Source organism: Heteronotia binoei, chromosome 8, assembly GCF_032191835.1.
Source record: "Heteronotia binoei isolate CCM8104 ecotype False Entrance Well chromosome 8, APGP_CSIRO_Hbin_v1, whole genome shotgun sequence".
Classification (NCBI taxonomy): Eukaryota; Metazoa; Chordata; class Lepidosauria; order Squamata; family Gekkonidae; genus Heteronotia; species Heteronotia binoei.
The window spans coordinates 55,534,983-55,551,434 of record NC_083230.1 but is presented as its reverse complement, the minus strand read 5'-3'; the positions used below and the strand labels follow the sequence as shown (position 1 = coordinate 55,551,434).

At 42.1% G+C, this 16,452-nt stretch overlaps 2 protein-coding genes across 3 annotated transcripts in view; both read left to right on the top strand.

The window, feature by feature from the left end:
- Nucleotides 1-1,712, top strand: part of NAP1L1 (nucleosome assembly protein 1 like 1) — a 40,092-nt gene extending 38,380 nt beyond the window's left edge. For both annotated transcript variants that reach the window (XM_060245107.1, XM_060245106.1), the window contains exon 15: nt 44-1,712. In XM_060245107.1, the coding sequence (XP_060101090.1) occupies nt 44-79 (36 nt within the window). In that variant the 3' untranslated portion in view covers nt 80-1,712. The remainder of the gene's footprint in view (nt 1-43) is intronic.
- Nucleotides 1,713-7,352: 5,640 nt separating this feature from the next.
- Nucleotides 7,353-9,954, top strand: PHLDA1 (pleckstrin homology like domain family A member 1). Its single transcript, XM_060244562.1, has 2 exons — nt 7,353-8,048; nt 9,161-9,954. The coding sequence occupies exon 1, from the start codon at nt 7,558-7,560 to the stop codon at nt 8,029-8,031; it is 474 nt and encodes a 157-aa protein (XP_060100545.1). The 5' UTR covers nt 7,353-7,557; the 3' UTR covers nt 8,032-8,048; nt 9,161-9,954.
- Nucleotides 9,955-16,452: the final 6,498 nt, after the last annotated feature.

Here is a 16,452-nt window from a genome sequence, read left to right as displayed (position 1 = left end):
CACCTGCTGTGTTGACACTGATATGTACTTTTTCTTCCAACAGAAGGATCAAAACCCAGCAGAATGCAAGCAGCAGTGAAACAGTGTGTATGTGGCCTTGAGGATTATCTGCACTGTAATAGCCTAAACACAACTATTAGTTACTTAACAGCCTTATGTTTTGTATCTTGGTAGAATTAAGTGAACATTTTGTTAAAACAAACTGACAGAACCAGTTTAAAATGTAGGTTCCTTGTACCTAGCATTTTAATAGTATTTTTCTGCCAATATGTAGAATGCAGTAAATCCCTAAAGCATGAATAGTTAATTCATTGCTATATATAGTTTGGTTCTTGTGAAGTCTGTTGTCATGTAGCTATTAGACTGCAGCTGTGAAGATACCAGAACTGTTGACGGAGACCAATATTTGTTTAGAGAAGATCCTTTCCTGAAGAACCAACCAAAGTATTTTTCAACCCAATAGATGACATGGGTGTAAGTCTGCTTGCACTAGCTGTGCCTTCATTACTTTGTTATAGTAATGGCAGTGACTTGTACTAATTAGGAGATGGATGCATTTTTTTGAATTTGATTATATCCATATAATCTGTTAATTTCCATCAAGACCACAATGAACATTTATAACTGTCTGCTTGTTTATGCTCTAGGTTTTTGTATTTTGTGACAGTGACCTACAAAACAAAAACAAAAAAATGAAAAACAAAACACAATAGAGACATCATAAATAAGGTTGTTTATCACTGGGGTGTGAATAAACCTAGTATTTTCAGAAATTAGTTGTGTCCCTGGGTGAATGTATTTTTCTGGTTTTAACAACAGCAGCAAAAACAAGTTTAAGAACTGTGGGAAGCATTTGCTAAACAGGCACCCAAGAGTACAATGGAAATGGCTGCAGTGACTGGTCCTTGTACCATTCATGTTGATATTTGTAAGCCTTGCATAAATTATTCTTGTGTTGCTGCCTTCAATTTTTCTTCTCTGCTCCTGGTTTTTAAGTTCATTGTCAGCCTCTTATAGTTTGATTAAAATAATTCTTGACATCTTTATAACCTTATAGAAACACAGCTATGTGCTGCTGAGAAACTTATCAAACAAGTTTTCTTTGAAGTTCATTACTTGTCTTTTTCAGAGTCTCTAGTTTTGTTACTATAATGAGACTTAATACGGGCAGGGTTCTGCTCTCTGTCATGTTGAACAGATGGTAAGGATCTAGAGTAACTCCTTAAAAGAAGTTGCTAGTAGTCTTTTTACTTTACACAGAGGTGTTGTGTGTATAACGCTTAAGGGCCATTTCAGCCAACTCCCCAGAAGTGCCTCAGCCAGCAATAAAGTGACAAATACAGGCAAAAACAGAACTTATTTTTATCTTCCAATTTTGGCATGGTGAGTTTTGAACTTTTTTAGAACTGTTCAGCTTTAGACGATGCAACAAGAAAAAAATGTAGCTGATGTGCTTGACGCACCTTTATTAGAATATCCATTTTGGTGCTGGACAACTTCAGAAGTGTCCTAGTTACCTTGGGCTCACTAATCTAGGCAGATGTGGAAGAGGCATTGATATATTCAAAATTAGACGTACTACTTTTTAAAAAATATGGCCACAGTTTCAAAATGAGTTTAACTTATTGTAATGACTGGAGATTTACCCATTTTAATGCCATGGAAAATGATTTTTTGTTATATAGTTTTGTTGAAATAAATACAACAATCAACTGCTTCTTCAGAGAATTCTTTTTAAAGTATGTTGGTTATGAGCCAAAGGCATGTAGAGAAGCCTCATAGAAGTCCCAGGAAGTTGTACACAGTTGTTTGGGCGTGTGCAGTGGAGTCTTTAGGCCCTGGCTGTTTTTACACAGCCTCTAGAATTGTCATTCTTTCTTGAACATTGAGGCAAATGTTTTTATACTGAAAGCACTAAAGCAGCAGCAAACATAATTTTAGCAGGTAATTTGTCTTGTCTTTAAATAAATAGTCTTTGTAAACATTCAGGAAGTGGTCTTTAGGTTTTTGGATCTTGCTGTGACCAAGAATCTTTCCTCCTGGAATTTTCCATGTTTGTGGATGTACTCAGGGCTATTATCTGAACTATGTACAGCAAGAGCAAAGCTTCCAGAATTAATGACATAAAAGAGAAGAAGTGGGTGCAGAAACTGTTTCAGTTGAACCAGACAGACTAGTTGGAAAGGTTTTAATGGTTTTAGAGAGAAGAGGTGAGGTAAGCAAGAAATTAAGGTACCATTCTAGGTACAAGCTCCTTCTAGCTCACCAATAATTCCTCCCTAAAGCAGCAATTAGGTTGTTTCTTCAAGATTTCCTACATGCAAAAACACATTCCTTGTGACTTTGCCTGAGGTCAGTAAATACTGTATTCCAACTAATGTGAACAAGTAGCACAGTCTTTATAACCTTTTTTCAGGAAGAGCCTGGGCAAGATGTAGATAAAGATGAACAAAGCAGGAACTCAAACTATTACAAATTGGAATTTCATTCAGGTTCATCAGCATTTCTTAACTTCTAGTTTGGTAATTTTATCCACTCTGAATTCTGTTTGAACCAGGACAATTCCAATGTGTTTCATATGTCAGGTTAATATGAATTCTCAAACCTTTAAATGTGATTACTGTACAATAAATACTATAACAACCATGTAACTTGTGGACTTTTTAAAATGTGTTTTACATATTAGCTACATGGGGGGAGGATGCATGACAAGTAGAGGAAGCAGGAAGTGCAATAGATTCTCCATTGTGTGAATGCAGACTCCTTGATTCATAACTACGTATGCATGAAGACATGTCCTATTACTAAAGGTGCTGTGAAATTTTCTTGCACTATAAATGCAGTATATATGGACACCTTTCATTTTCCCATTCCATCTCTTTCCTATGTAGAGCTTTATTTAAAAAAAATTTAACATTCTTTGGTCTTTTGTTAGATTTTTCCTCTTAACAAATTTGCTTCTGACACAAGTTTTTGTGGGCTATACTGCAGTTTATCAGATTATGAAATATTTATCTACATGTGTATATACTAAAATAGAGGGGAGAGGAGTTGGGGGAAGTGTTTGTGAGGCCAAATGACCAAGCAGTGTGTGTGTGTGTGAGAGTAGTGTGCTACATTATTATGCAAAGCACAAACGGAGCTGGAGCTTAGGCTTGACACTAGAGGGCATCCATGTGCCACAGTTTCTAGTAGCAAATTTAACTGCATGGTGTGTCCACATGTGACTTTAAAGGTGCAGCTAGAATTACTAAAACTAGTTTTCTGCACTACTCAGATGTTGCAAAAGAACAAACCTAATTGTGTCAGAAGGATCTACTGCAGGGTGTAGATGTTTACACAGAAATGAATTTGTTAACTGTATAACTAGTCTTTCGATAAGTCCATTCTTTCACATATTAAGGGAATATACAGAGCTGATTCATTGTATGCTGCATCTTGGGTACACACATTTAAGTGGCATAAGAGACTGTTGTGAATGCAAGATTGCTCTGCACCTCTCATTACAACAAAGCTTCATGTAGTTGTGTTAGTAAGACTTGCTCAGGATTTGGGCACCTCTAGGAGTGCTTCAAAAGTCGATTAACTTTTTTGGGGTGCAAGAGCATCTACAACAATTAAAACATTTATATTCCACTTTTCTACTTGGTCAAGGAACTACAAGAAGGAAACACATTATTCCTATACAACTTGAAGCAACTAGGTCCACTGCAACTCTGGCCAAGTTCCCAAGGCAGAGTGTTTGGCACTCTTCCCCTATCTCTGTTTGATGATCCAAGGCCCTCACAAATCCATCAGAAGTAGGGTTTGGGATGAAATGCTGGTATCATTCCTCCTAGTTTGAATTTGCAGGTACAGCATGAAGTGATTTTTTGAGGTTGTGGGCCATCAAGCCATGCTGCTTCGCCCAGCCCCTTAACTCCTGAAGTAATCCCAGAATGCTTCCATACTTCTGCACTACCCTTTACTGCAGTGAAGGTATGGACTACCCATGATGGGGATCTATGATTTGTACTGGAAGGGGTGGGGGGTGAGCTCATACAAATTAAATTGCACCCATAGCACTATGGTAGTAGGTCTTAAATCCTTTCCTTGTTTTCCTTTGAAGTGTGATTACAAAATGGGTTAAATCAGTCAGACTACAATCAAACTTGTTAGTGACTCCTCCCCCAGCAAATATATAAGACCAGCAGCATCTTTAAAGACCAACAAGATTTCCAAGGTATAAGTTTTTGAGAGTCAGAATTCTCTTTCTCAGATACTCTTCATCTCTAAGGAACCACTGGGCTTGAATCTTGCTCCTCTGCAGACCGGGATGGCTACCCCCTTGGGAGACCATTAATTGATCTATCTTGTTTTATATGTATGTTTATCCCTTGGCTTAAGTGCATGTAAGTGAGCTGAATGCTTTTTCTTCCCCTTACCCTTGCAGTTTTCCTCATCCCTCTCCCTTGTTGAATTTCAGATTGTAAACTCCTAAGGCTTGGACTGGACCTATCTAAAGATACTAGATGTGATACTGTGAAAAACAGTCACATGCAAGTATTGGAACTTAGTTTTAAAACAACCCATTAATGGAGCTTTCGTATTGTCTTTCACATGTACATCCCACCTTTCCTCCAACGAATTCTATCAAAGTGTATGATTTGCTTCTTTAACCTTGCTGCCTTCTAATTAGCTTCTGTTGAGCTTTATGGAGCAAGAGGAGGATAAAAATGGTTAGCTGGGTGCTGGAATGGTGATCCACACCACCTCCACATAGTTGGCTTCCGATACCTATGTTTTTCAAAAGGACTAATGTATCACTAGGACTATTTTTCCTCATAGTGCAAAGATGTCCTAATCACTGGTTTCTTTGCTGAATCACTTCACAAACTGGAGGTATGTGGTAACCAGAATGGGTGTATCTTGTATACCAGTTTCTGTAATGACTGGGCTTTTCATGTTTCTGTAAATACTGGTTTTATGTTCGAGTAGTAGAAGGAAGCCTTGGGTGACAGCTCCTGCAGAGGCATCAGCTTTTGAACACAGGGATATGTTGGTTTAAAGTGCCTTTTTAATAACCTACCTACAGTAAGTGCTAATTGATGTGGTATAAACAGGAGTGATGAAGTAAGAGTAAGGACAGTCCAGTCCTCTACAATCCAAACCAGCTGTTGATGGAGAGGAAGCAGAAACTATTTCTTGCCAACTCTTAGCACTCCAAGCAAAGGTGGGTGAACATAGTTCAGATCCTTTGAACAATGAGCTTTGTAGCAGATCCTGATGGCCTGGTTAGCATATAGGAGAATGACCTGTCAGAATAGACTATCACAATTTGGAATGCTCCCCTGTGTATTGACCCCCCCCCCTCAAAAAAAAAAAAGCACAGCAAAAATGAATAGAACCTTCCTACGTGCTGCTCTAGTTTTTCATTTGCAGAGTTTTATTAGGAAAATGCTTCCAGGGCTGCTGACAGGCAGGGACTGTAGGGACGAAAATCAGGGGCCCAAGTCAGCTGGAGGGCTCTTGAAGCCAGTCTCATGCTTCATCCTGTCTTCATTTATTTTTAATGCAGTTCTGGCTACAGTCACTAGGGCCACAGAAGTCTGAGCACAGTAAAAGGCATTCTACTATCCGCTAGATTTCCTTTTCTCCCGAGACTAAACAAACAGCTAACAAATAATGGTAAACACGTAAACTAATCCAGCAATGGAGCAAGGCAAGCAGTGCCAGCTGATGGCTGCTACACTAACTGTTGGCCTCTCAAGATCATTTTATATAATGGTCTAGCCTTTCTCCCTTTTCTTGCAGCCAGATCTTGCAAAGTGGTAGTTAAGTGTTTCAGTGGTATAAAACGATCCCCTCTTCCTTAATTTTCTCCTGTTTTATGCTTTCCACCTATTTTTCCTTGTCTCGCCCTCTTTGTCTCAAGACCTTCACATTCCTATCCTCAATGGAGACCCAAAGCTACATTGTTTTTCTGTCCTCCATTTTATCTCAACAGCCTTGTGAGGTAGGTCTGGCTGAGAGTGTATCGCCCAGCAACCTTCTATGGTGCGATGGGGATCTGAGTATTAAGAGACACATGACAGGTTGCCTAAAAGCTCTCTTCTTCCAGGATGTCATAACCTGATTCAGGGTGTTCTAATTCCCTTCATTTTTGGCACTGCAACTTCCATCATCATTCTGAGGTTAGTGGCCAGTTTTCAAATACATAGCATTCTTTGCTGAGATGCCTGCCACAGAGATCCTTAAGTTTCAGCTGCAAACAACACTGTCATGGTCTTGCCTCCCATTTTTGGCCTGGAACTCCCACAATCATCCTGAAGCTGGTGGCCAATTTTGAGTCTCTTAGCTTTATTTTCTGATGAGTTATGCCTGCCAATATACAGTGTAGTAGTTAAAGTGTCCTATTAGGTAGCATGTAGGAAACCCAAGTTCAGATCCCCACTCTGCCATGGAAGCTTGCTGGAAGACCTTAGGGCAGTCACACACTCTCCTCCTATCCTGCCTTACAGGGTTGTGAGGATAAAATGGTAAGGAGAATGATGTAAGTTGTTCTGGATCCACATTGGGGGAAAAGGTGGGATATAAAGAAAGTAAACAGGCCAATTTTATTCCAAGAGATTCATGGTAACAGCAAGTGAAGTGCTTTGTTCATTTTGTTATATTTGGTTGGATCAGGGACATGATGGGTAAGTGGTAAATGTAATCTTTGTCAGAGGGCTCTCAGCGCCTTGAAGGCTTCCAAAGCTACAGGGTTTTTAAAAAATTACAGCACATCCATACTGTCACTTGGAGATCTTCAGGTAACTCACAAAGTGAAACAAAACAATACATTAAAAATTGGCTTGATTCGTGAGTGTAACTCACCTGGACAACATTCACATTGTGTATAGTGCCTGAGTGGGTGACATTTTTCTTCTTGCATACTAGGTCCCCTTCCTTCCTTCCACATACCTGCGGCAAGGCGTGGGAAGAACAGCATTGCTTTTCTGGGGAATATCTGAGGGTGGCGGACCCCAGAGGGGGCAACAAGTATCCCCCCCCCCTTGCCGCTTAGAAAGTGAGTCCCAAGCCGTCGGCGGAGGGGCAAGTTCCCTTTGACTTTTGGCTGGCAAGCGGGAAATGCTGGAGAAGCGCTTTGTTCTTTTGTTACTCCTGCGGTTTGCGCGACATGACCCGGGGCGGGGCAGGCTCCGAGTCCCCGCCCCCTGTCCCTCCCTCCCTCCCCGCCTGAGGCTAGAGGCGAGCGCGGGGCTTCCTTGGGACAGCCTCTTTGGGGAAGGAAGGAAGCAAGCAAGGCCAGCCTTCTCCGCCCCCGCCCCTCTGGGCTGGGAAAGCCGCGTTCAAAAGTCGCGCGAGGGAAGCGGCGTCTTTCAGTGGAGCTCGGCGGGGCAGCCGGGAGGACTCGGAGCGAGCGCTGCCTGCCTGCCGCCCCAGGCGAAGCGGAGACTCCGCGAACGCTGCGCCCTTGGGCTGCTGCTTGCCGGGCGCCTTCCTCCTCCGCCTCGACGCCGCCGCTCTTGCGGGAACTTTGCCGCCGGGAGAGCGGCGCTGGGGGTGGGGGGGACGATGCTGGAGGGCGGCTGCACGCCGGTGAAGGAAGGCGTGCTGGAGAAGCGTAGCGACGGCTTGCTGCAGCTGTGGAAGAAGAAGCGCTGCATCCTCACCGAGCAGGGGCTGCTGCTCATCCCGCCCAAGCAGCCCCAGCAGGAGCCGCCCCCGGTGGTGCTGGCGGCGGCGGCGGCGGCTCCCGCGGGCGTGGAGGCGGCCAAGATCAAGGAGCTGCCCTTCTCCACCATGAAGACGGTGGACTGCGTGGAGCGGAAGGGCAAGTACGTCTACTTCACGGTGGTGATGGCCGAGGGCAAGGAGATCGACTTTCGCTGCTCGCAGGAGCAGGGCTGGAACGCCGAGATCACGCTGCAGCTGGTGCAGTACAAGAACCGCCAGGCCATCCTGGCCGTCAAGTCCACCCGCCAGAAGCAGCAGCACCTGGTCCAGCAGCACGGGCCCCGCCTCCGCAGCGCCTCCAACTCCGCCTAGATGGGCCCCGCTCTCAGGTACTGCCCCCCCCCCCGCAAGCCCTCAGTCCGGGCCAGGTGCTTTCGCTAGCCCTGTTGCCCGCCGTGGGAAAGCCGGGCTTTCAGCTCCACAACCTACTTCGTGGGCACTTCACTGGTTATATTTTTCCTACTAAGCTATGCTTTTTGCTCAGAGGAGCAAGGCTTGAGAGGCAAGTGGAGATCGTTGCACATGTGTTTCAGTGCACACAAAGCGTACATAGCTCTGTGTGTGATGGATACACTTGATCTTGGGGAACTCATGGCTTTTCCAATACGGAACTGTTTCTGCGTCGCTAAGGGTAACCCATGAAGAATCTCTTCCACCCTTTGTGCTGTACCATGAAGTTTTCCTTATACATTGCACAAATAAGATTGAACTATTTGCTGTCTGCACAGTGTCTGCTCTTTTTATGTGGGATGTGTTCTGTGTAGGTAGATAGGCAGGTTGGGCAGTGAGCTGTTTGACTCTCTTAATTCAGGAACTCAGTGTCCTAACTTGCCAAGTCTCCAGAGCACTCCAAGCATTAACCCACTTTGCTGCCTTTTCAGCACTTGTGCATCTTTCAATGCTTGCCGCTTCCAGTCTTCCTTTAATTTTTATCCTCCAAACCTCCCAGTTCCATCCAACAGTCTTAGAGTTTATAAATCAGCAGCGCAGACTAGATTCTGGCTCACACAGTGATCCTGAATACTTCCCAACTGTGTTGTCAGGAGGGGAACCTGAATGGGTAAACCAGCACATATGTAGCAGTCCCATTTTTACAAGGACTGGAAAAACACTGACTGTAATTTCAGAAATTGTTTCTAGTTGTATCTGAGATCATCTGGTTATTATGTTATGATTGTCCTTGCAAGCATGTATCCAAGGACAGTCCGGAGGAAAAAGGGCAAATCAGTCCTGGGGTAGTGTTGGATAAAGGGAGCTAAACCAACTGTGACGTTTGTTGCAAGAAGCTTTTTTTAGGTTGCTTCCACTTGTGAAGGTACTTTGCAAGAGTCCATGCGCTTTGCGCTGTCACTGTTGGGTGTAAAAGTGCAAGTAGTAAGATATCTCTTGTTGAAGTAGAAAACTGTTAGGTTACTCAAGTCAATGTATTGTGTTCTTACAGGTTGAATTCAAAAGGCACTTACAAGCAAGATGGATCCTTTTAGCAGTTGATCACAGACTTGACAAATGAAAGGAGCACAGTGACATGGGAGAGCATCAGTTCAATCAGCGGAGTCTTCCCATTTTTGGTACAGTTCATCACTGCTCTGGGAAAGTATTTCAACTCCTTTAGGGTATTACTGCTACTCACGAGGATTATTTGACTTGTTGGGCCCCAAAGGATGCACACTGCACTGTCATTTTTATTCTAATGTGTATTGTTTTTTATGTTTATTTATTAGTTTTTTTAAAAAAAATTGTTTGCAGAATATTTCTGAATGTATGCCATCTAGAAATTAATCAGATACAGAGCATAACTGCATTGGTTGTATATATTGCTACCCTTAGAAGCAGAATATTGAAGACAGAATACAGGTGAAATGAAGAGATTTACCCAAAGGTGAACTTCATAGTTCATTTTTCACATACACTACCCTGGTTTTAATTTCTACAAGTGAAAGACTCATGAAATCAATGTATGAAGTATATTCCTGCACATCAAGCATCTTTATCACAATCATAATGCAGAAGGAGAGTCTCTTTCCCAAGGAGAGCAATAACTTGGAGCTTGATTTCTAGGTTATTTTAATTTTTATTACATATCCATCTGGAGAGTATTATATTTTGTATTTAATAGTCAGTACACTTGGGTATGCCACTTTACTTGGGTTCCTGTTTCATGCACATGCTAAAGAAATTCAGCTTAATTGGCTATCAAGGAGATTAGATTTGAATTAAAAATACATTTTAATAGTACAGAAACAGAACTGTTATTGAAATTTGAGACCCTACTTCCAAAGTTTCTGACAGGTTACAATCCTAAGAATACTTCCTTGGTGATAAGCCCCATTCAATAAAACGTCTTGTTTCTTAGTAAACCTTAAAAAAAAAGCAGCAACAGTGCTTTATATGGTGGCTCTCCTGAATGATTTAAACATGGGACACAATTTTGGAAGAAAGCCTATAACATCTAAGTAAGGAAGAGTAATTAAAAAAAAGAGAGAGAACCAATCAATCAGTGGCAAAAAAGCAAGAGAAAATCCAGTCCAGTCAAACAGCAGAAACATCACCACTACCTTTGTTCCTTGGGTTTCAGACAGAGTCTCCATTTCCTGAGAAGCCATAGGCAAAAAGAAGAAAGCCCTACGGTGACTGCTGAGCAGTAGAAAAGGGAAAGATAAATAGGAAATGCCTAGATCGAAAAAGGAAGGCCTGAAGACTGATATATAATCCACTTAATTTTTTTTCTTTGCTAACAAGTTGGGCCAGAACTAAGAACCCACCATGTGGACTTGCGATAACCCAGTTTAAATTTTCATTCGCTCAAGATGGTTAGCAACCTCCCAATTCTTTCTTTGCAAGTTGCTCTTATAAGATACTGGGATTCCAATTATCATCAAACATCTGGAAAGCCCTTCTGTTTGTCATAGAAAGTTTTGGTATTGTTTAACAAACACCTGAAGTTCTTTCATTTTTAACGTTTGAATCTATTCTGAGTTTGAAGAATACAGCCAGCGCAAAACTGCCTGGACCTCACAAGAACCAACAAAACCAGCTCACTCTGATGCCATATTTCTTTGATTACTTCTTCAGTCCAAACCCAACAGCTTCATGCAAAGGATGGCCACAGAATCTGGACACTTTAAAAAGGTGACCAGACTTGAGAAATGGGTCCCATTCCCTTGACAGGCCAGGTGAATCAGTCCATTGGTGATTCCTGGGCAGAAGGATGGCAAAGGCAGCCAAAACTGGGCTAAACCATGGTCTGGTGGCTGATGAGGTTCAGGGAGAGGGTGCTGAGGGAAACTGGGATGCTCTATCTGCACTACAGATCAATCTTGTGGACAGTCTGGGAAAACCCTGTTCCCAGCAGCTGCATCATGGAGCTGGAGGATCTTGATGGCCTTTAAGATCAAGCAGTCTTTTCTGCAGTCAGTGTACAGAAGGGTGAGCTGGTACTGATTCTCACTTATTGTGTCAAACCAGTATCCCTTCAGGTTGTAACACGCTTTGCAGAACTCCTGGATCTTGGTCTGGAAAGCCACCTTGAGGCACCAGTTCATCAGTTTCTCAATCTCTCTCCAACTGTTCCTTCAGTTCTGCAACTCCCAGGGTAGGTGGGAGACTCACAGTCCCCTCTGAGGTTTCTTGAGTGGGAGCCACCTCTTTCCAGCACTTGGACCATTTCTCTCAAGTGCTCATACTCCTTGCACAGGTGGACCTCCTCCTCAAGTTGCTGCTGTTTGGCAGATGCTTCTTAGTGGACCTGCTTAAGCTTGCTCCCAACACTGTATTTCGGGGTGGCCAACAGTAGCTTTCCAGATTTTTTTTTGCCTACAACTCCCATCAGCCCCAGCCAGCATGGCCAATGGCTGGGGCTGATGGGAGTTGTAGGCAAAAAACATCTGGAGAGCTATCATTGGCCACCCCTGTTGTATTTGATTTGGCTTAGGTCACCATTAACTTGGTAAACGGTTTGCAGTGTAGGGTTGCCAGGTCCCTTGTGGAAACCAGTGCAGGATGGGGGGATTTATCTGGAGGAAAGGGAGGCCCAGGTGACATGACCAGTGATGTTGCTTCCAGCACACACATAGGAGGTGATGTCATCACACTGTGCCATCAAAGAAATACTCTGGTATTTGGGCAAAAACTCTATAGCAAAAATGGCTTCTACCATAGAGTTTTTGCCCAAATATCATAACATCACTTGGATGTTATCAGTGTGATTGCATCACTTCCTGTGTTCCCCAGAAGTGATGTCACCATTGATGTCATGTGGGCCTTCCTTTTTCTCCTGGTAAGTCCCCCCACTAGCTAGCTGATCATCCGCAGGAGGTAGGGCCTTTTGATGGAGTATTGCCACCTCTGCTGGAGTGGGGCTGACAGCCTTATTGTAGTGCCTTCCTAAGCAGAGTGAATCATTTTAAATCCACTGAAATAAAAAAAAATCTATTGGAAATGACTATTTAAAACACAAAACATAATTGCATGGCATATTTTATGTTGTTGTTTACAGCAGGGCTTATTTTCTGCCGGAGCCCACAGGAGTGGAGCTCTGCCTAGGCTGGTCAGGGCTGCAGCTGAACCAATGCAGCTGAACCAATCCACCATGCAGCTACCTTGTGCTCCCAGGCTAGGCAGTGTGGCCTAATATGCAAATAAGCTCCTGCTGGGTTTTTTCTACAAAAAAGCACTGGTTTACAGTATAATTTTATGCAAAGTTACTTAAGTCTAAGCTCTTTCATATCAGTGAGTTTAGACTAGAGTAAGTTTGCACAGAACTGCACTGTTTTAAGTCTTAATATTAAACAAGTATGGCTTCTAATAGCTCCTTTTCTTTAAAAAAATGTCAAGGAGTTGATTCAGATACAAGGTTTCTAATGGGTTTTAAGCGAATAAGAGGAAAAAAGATTTGCAAACTTGATCACTGGTTGAGCTGTTCTCTTTTGAAGGATACCATGTGATTTCCCTTTTCTTTTTCCGTGTCTGATTCTGTGAAAAGCAGACTCGTTTTGCCCCTATTAACTTCAGATTAGTGATAGTCCTGGTGTACCTTGAAATATTATGTATTTGAATGCAGGCTTCTGAGTCCTAATCCTGGCTGGTGATTAATAACCTTTTTAAGATTCCAGGTGTAGCTCTTAGTGATCACAAGTATAGACTATGGATGAAGAATGTAAGTGTTCCATGTTTCCTTATGTGGTTTTATCTATAATGTAATGAAGAAGAAGACATTGGATTTATATTCCGCACTCCACTCAGAGTCTCAGAGCAGCTCACAATCTCCTTTATCTTCCTCCCCCACAACAAACATCCTGTGAGGTAGGTGGGGCTGAGAGGCTCTCTCAGAGGCTGCCCTTTCAAGGACAAGCTCTGTGAAAGCTATGGCTGACCCAAGGCCATTCCAGCAGGTGCAAGTGAAGGAGTGGGGAATCAAACCAGATAAGAGTCCACATACTTAACCACTACACCAAACTGGCTCTCTTTTATAATTGCCCCAAAACACAGGTGGAGATGGAAATAATCTTTATATGATAATTTTTGTTCTCACTTATTTCTCTGCCCAAATCGACTAGCACCTCCACCTCTGTGCTGAAATGTATTGTTCCAAAAGTGGGATTTGGACCAAAATATTCAAATCTATTCTGAGTTTCTTGGTATTACAACACATGCTGTAATGAAAAATGTTAAGGGAGGGGGAAGGAGAGTCTGCAGTCATACTGGCTGCCTTCATGTTTCAAGAGAACTTTTGATGCCTGCTCAGATCTTCTTGTAAATTCAAGCCATGTTATCTGTTGAAGAGTTATTTGCATATGTGTATAACTGGTTACAGGGAACACCTACAGAGAAAGATCTGACTTTATGCAGGCAACCCTGGAATGAGATGTAGGGAAATTGTGGATTGTATGAGGGAATCATGCTTTGGCTGTGACCTCTGGGATAACCATCCTTTCTGAAGATGAAGATGAAGATGAAGATATTGGATTTATATCCCGCCCTCCACTCCGAAGAGTCTCAGAGCGGCTCACAATCTCCTTTACCTTCCTCCCCCACAACAGACACCCTGTGAGGTGGGTGGGGCTGGAGAGGGCTCTCACAGCAGCTGCCCTTTCAAGGACAACCTCTGCCAGAGCTATGGCTGACCCAAGGCCATTCTAGCAGGTGCAAGTGGAGGAGTGGGGAATCAAACCCGGTTCTCCCAGATAAGAGTCCGCACACTTAACCACTACACCAAACTGGCTCTCCTTTCTGTGAGTTGTCTCTGGCTGGTCGCTGTCTAAAGGCCAAGCTTTCCTGCCATCTAAAATGATTTTTGTTCCTGTCATATTTGTCTTGTGTGAGTGAAATAGCCTGTAGCTATTTTCCTTTTCTACAGAGTTTTCATTGGGCTTTGTTTCATTTTGCCTATAGAATTTAAACTCAGTTCCCAGTGGAATTAACTGAATATGTTGCTGAGCCTTTGCTGCTAAACAAAGTACATTCTGGATAATAAAGCAGAGGTCAGTCCTGGACTGATAGAGTAACAGATTTAGCTTCCAACTCTCATTCCCACTTACTAGGAACCCAGGTGATTTACTTCCAAGCAAATATGTCTAACACTATAAATGCCACTTGAGATTTGAAACCAAAGCCTCACAAGGGAATACTGACATAAAATACTTAGGGCAGAGAAAGGTATCTTGGAAATCAAATAACAATTACAGCTGTCCAGGAAAAGCTCCTGTTTGATTGTGGCTATTAGGGAAATACTTAATTGCACAAGATGTAGTCAACAAATTGGTTTACAAGATTACATTCTCTATCACCATGAAAAATTTGTGCCATGTACACAGACCTGCTCATAAAGAAGGGCCAAAATTCACCAAAAAAATTCAGACTATGGTGGCTTGTTAATTATTGGAGGGATTATTCATTTACCCTTTGTGGTGCTCACCATGATGAAGAATGGAACATAAAAGAAGCATTGGCTGTTTTCCAACAGGTTCCTACATGATTTGCCACAAGTGAAAGATCAGCTTTATATTGGCACTAGAAATGAATGGGTATTGGTGAAAAGTAACTTTGCCTCTGTATGGTAAGGATTATTCTGTGAGGAGGAAAGAAACCCAAGAGTGCAAGTAAGAAAGAAGCCTTTAGTATTCAGAAGGGAGGGGGAATCATCCCAGTGTTTTTTTCTGTTACATTGTAGAAGGAGCCCCTGTTCTGTAGTTTATGGTATGCAAATAATGGGTTTTGCAAATTAGCTGCAGTGCTGTACCAAATGTTTTTTGGCAAATTCGGTTGTGAGCTGAAATGAGTGTTATCAAACAAATGTGTGTAAATATGATTCAAATGATTTCTGAGAGATGTGATTTATTTTTCAATATGCATTCCATTTCAAATAAAGAAGTGTCTATTGAAATGTTTTGCTGACATGGAGTAAAAGTATTATTCCTTGAGGCATTCTGAAAGCATTTTTGTAGGCTTGGGAATCTTTAATAGACTGTTGTAAGTCTCATTCTCATCCAGGGAAGATTGTTGTTTTTGATTTCACTCAACATGGAGGTCATGCCATAGGAGTTAGTGGCATTGAGTTTTAAAGGAACTTAGTGAAATACTGTGATTTCCAAGAGCAGTTTCTAAGACTAGAAGAAATACTGAAAATTGTGATTGTTTTCAAGAAATGACTTTCAAACGAACCATTTCAGAGGAAGAACAAAGTAGGAGTCAAGTTTCACCTGTAAGACCAACAAAGTTTAATTAATTAATTTATTTGTTGATCTTAAAGGTACAACTTGACTCCTGTTTTGTTCTACTGCTTCAGACCAACACGGTTGCCTGCTTGGATCCATCTCAGTGAAAGTTTAGTTAATGTGCTGAATCCAAACATGCCCTGATTTTTTTCTCAAGAGAGCGCCAATTCCTGCCGATTCCTACTACCATCAAAATGTTGGCCCTAGGAGGGGCTAGTGGACCATTAAGAACAGCATAGTGGAGGTCCGCAGTGGGAGGAGCAAGCAGGCAGCAATCACTGCACCCTCTGAAATGCCCTTCAGTTTTCTGGACATGGCTGGCTATAGGCCCCATAACCTGTCCAACTGTTTACTGGGAAAATTGTAGAAATACATATACAAACCAGAGAAGTGAATTAGAAGGGCAGATATACACAACTGTTTTAGTGTGTCAAAGGTATATTGATGTAAAGTTTATGTGCCAGTAGTGTCCTATTCATGTCATCCTTCTTTATTATTTGGATATGTCTAGATGGAATTACAAATACTGTACATAAACACAAATGTCCTAAATCATGATCAAAAGCAATTGACTTCTTGCCCCCTCCGTCAGGGTTTCTGGAGTTGTAATAGAAATATGCTAAATAAATAATAAATCAACACTGATTAACATCACTAAAAAATTATATTTGTGGCTCACCACAGATGTATGACCAGTACAAACAATGATCTGACTTCAGTCTACATTCTAACACATACAAGATGATTGCCAATTCTCTTGGGCCATCCTGCTGGCTTTAAGAGCAATTTTTCACTTAGCTTACTCTTCCCCTAATAAGGTTGCATGGTGCCCAGGACAATGTTCAGAGAAATATTTTTTTTATAGCAACTCGGTGCCACTTCATATTTTATGCACTTTTTAAGAATAATGGGGTGCCACAAGTTTTGTTTTTAGAAAAATGAAATAAAAATACTGTTGGGGTATAACTAACACATTGAAATGAATGAAAATATGGGAAGCCAGAACAAACCCCCAAACACA

Coding starts and splice junctions, on each gene's coding strand:
- PHLDA1 (XM_060244562.1), top strand. CDS start 7,558: ATGCTGGAGGGCGGCTGCACGCCGGTGAAGGAAGGCGTGCTGGAGAAG.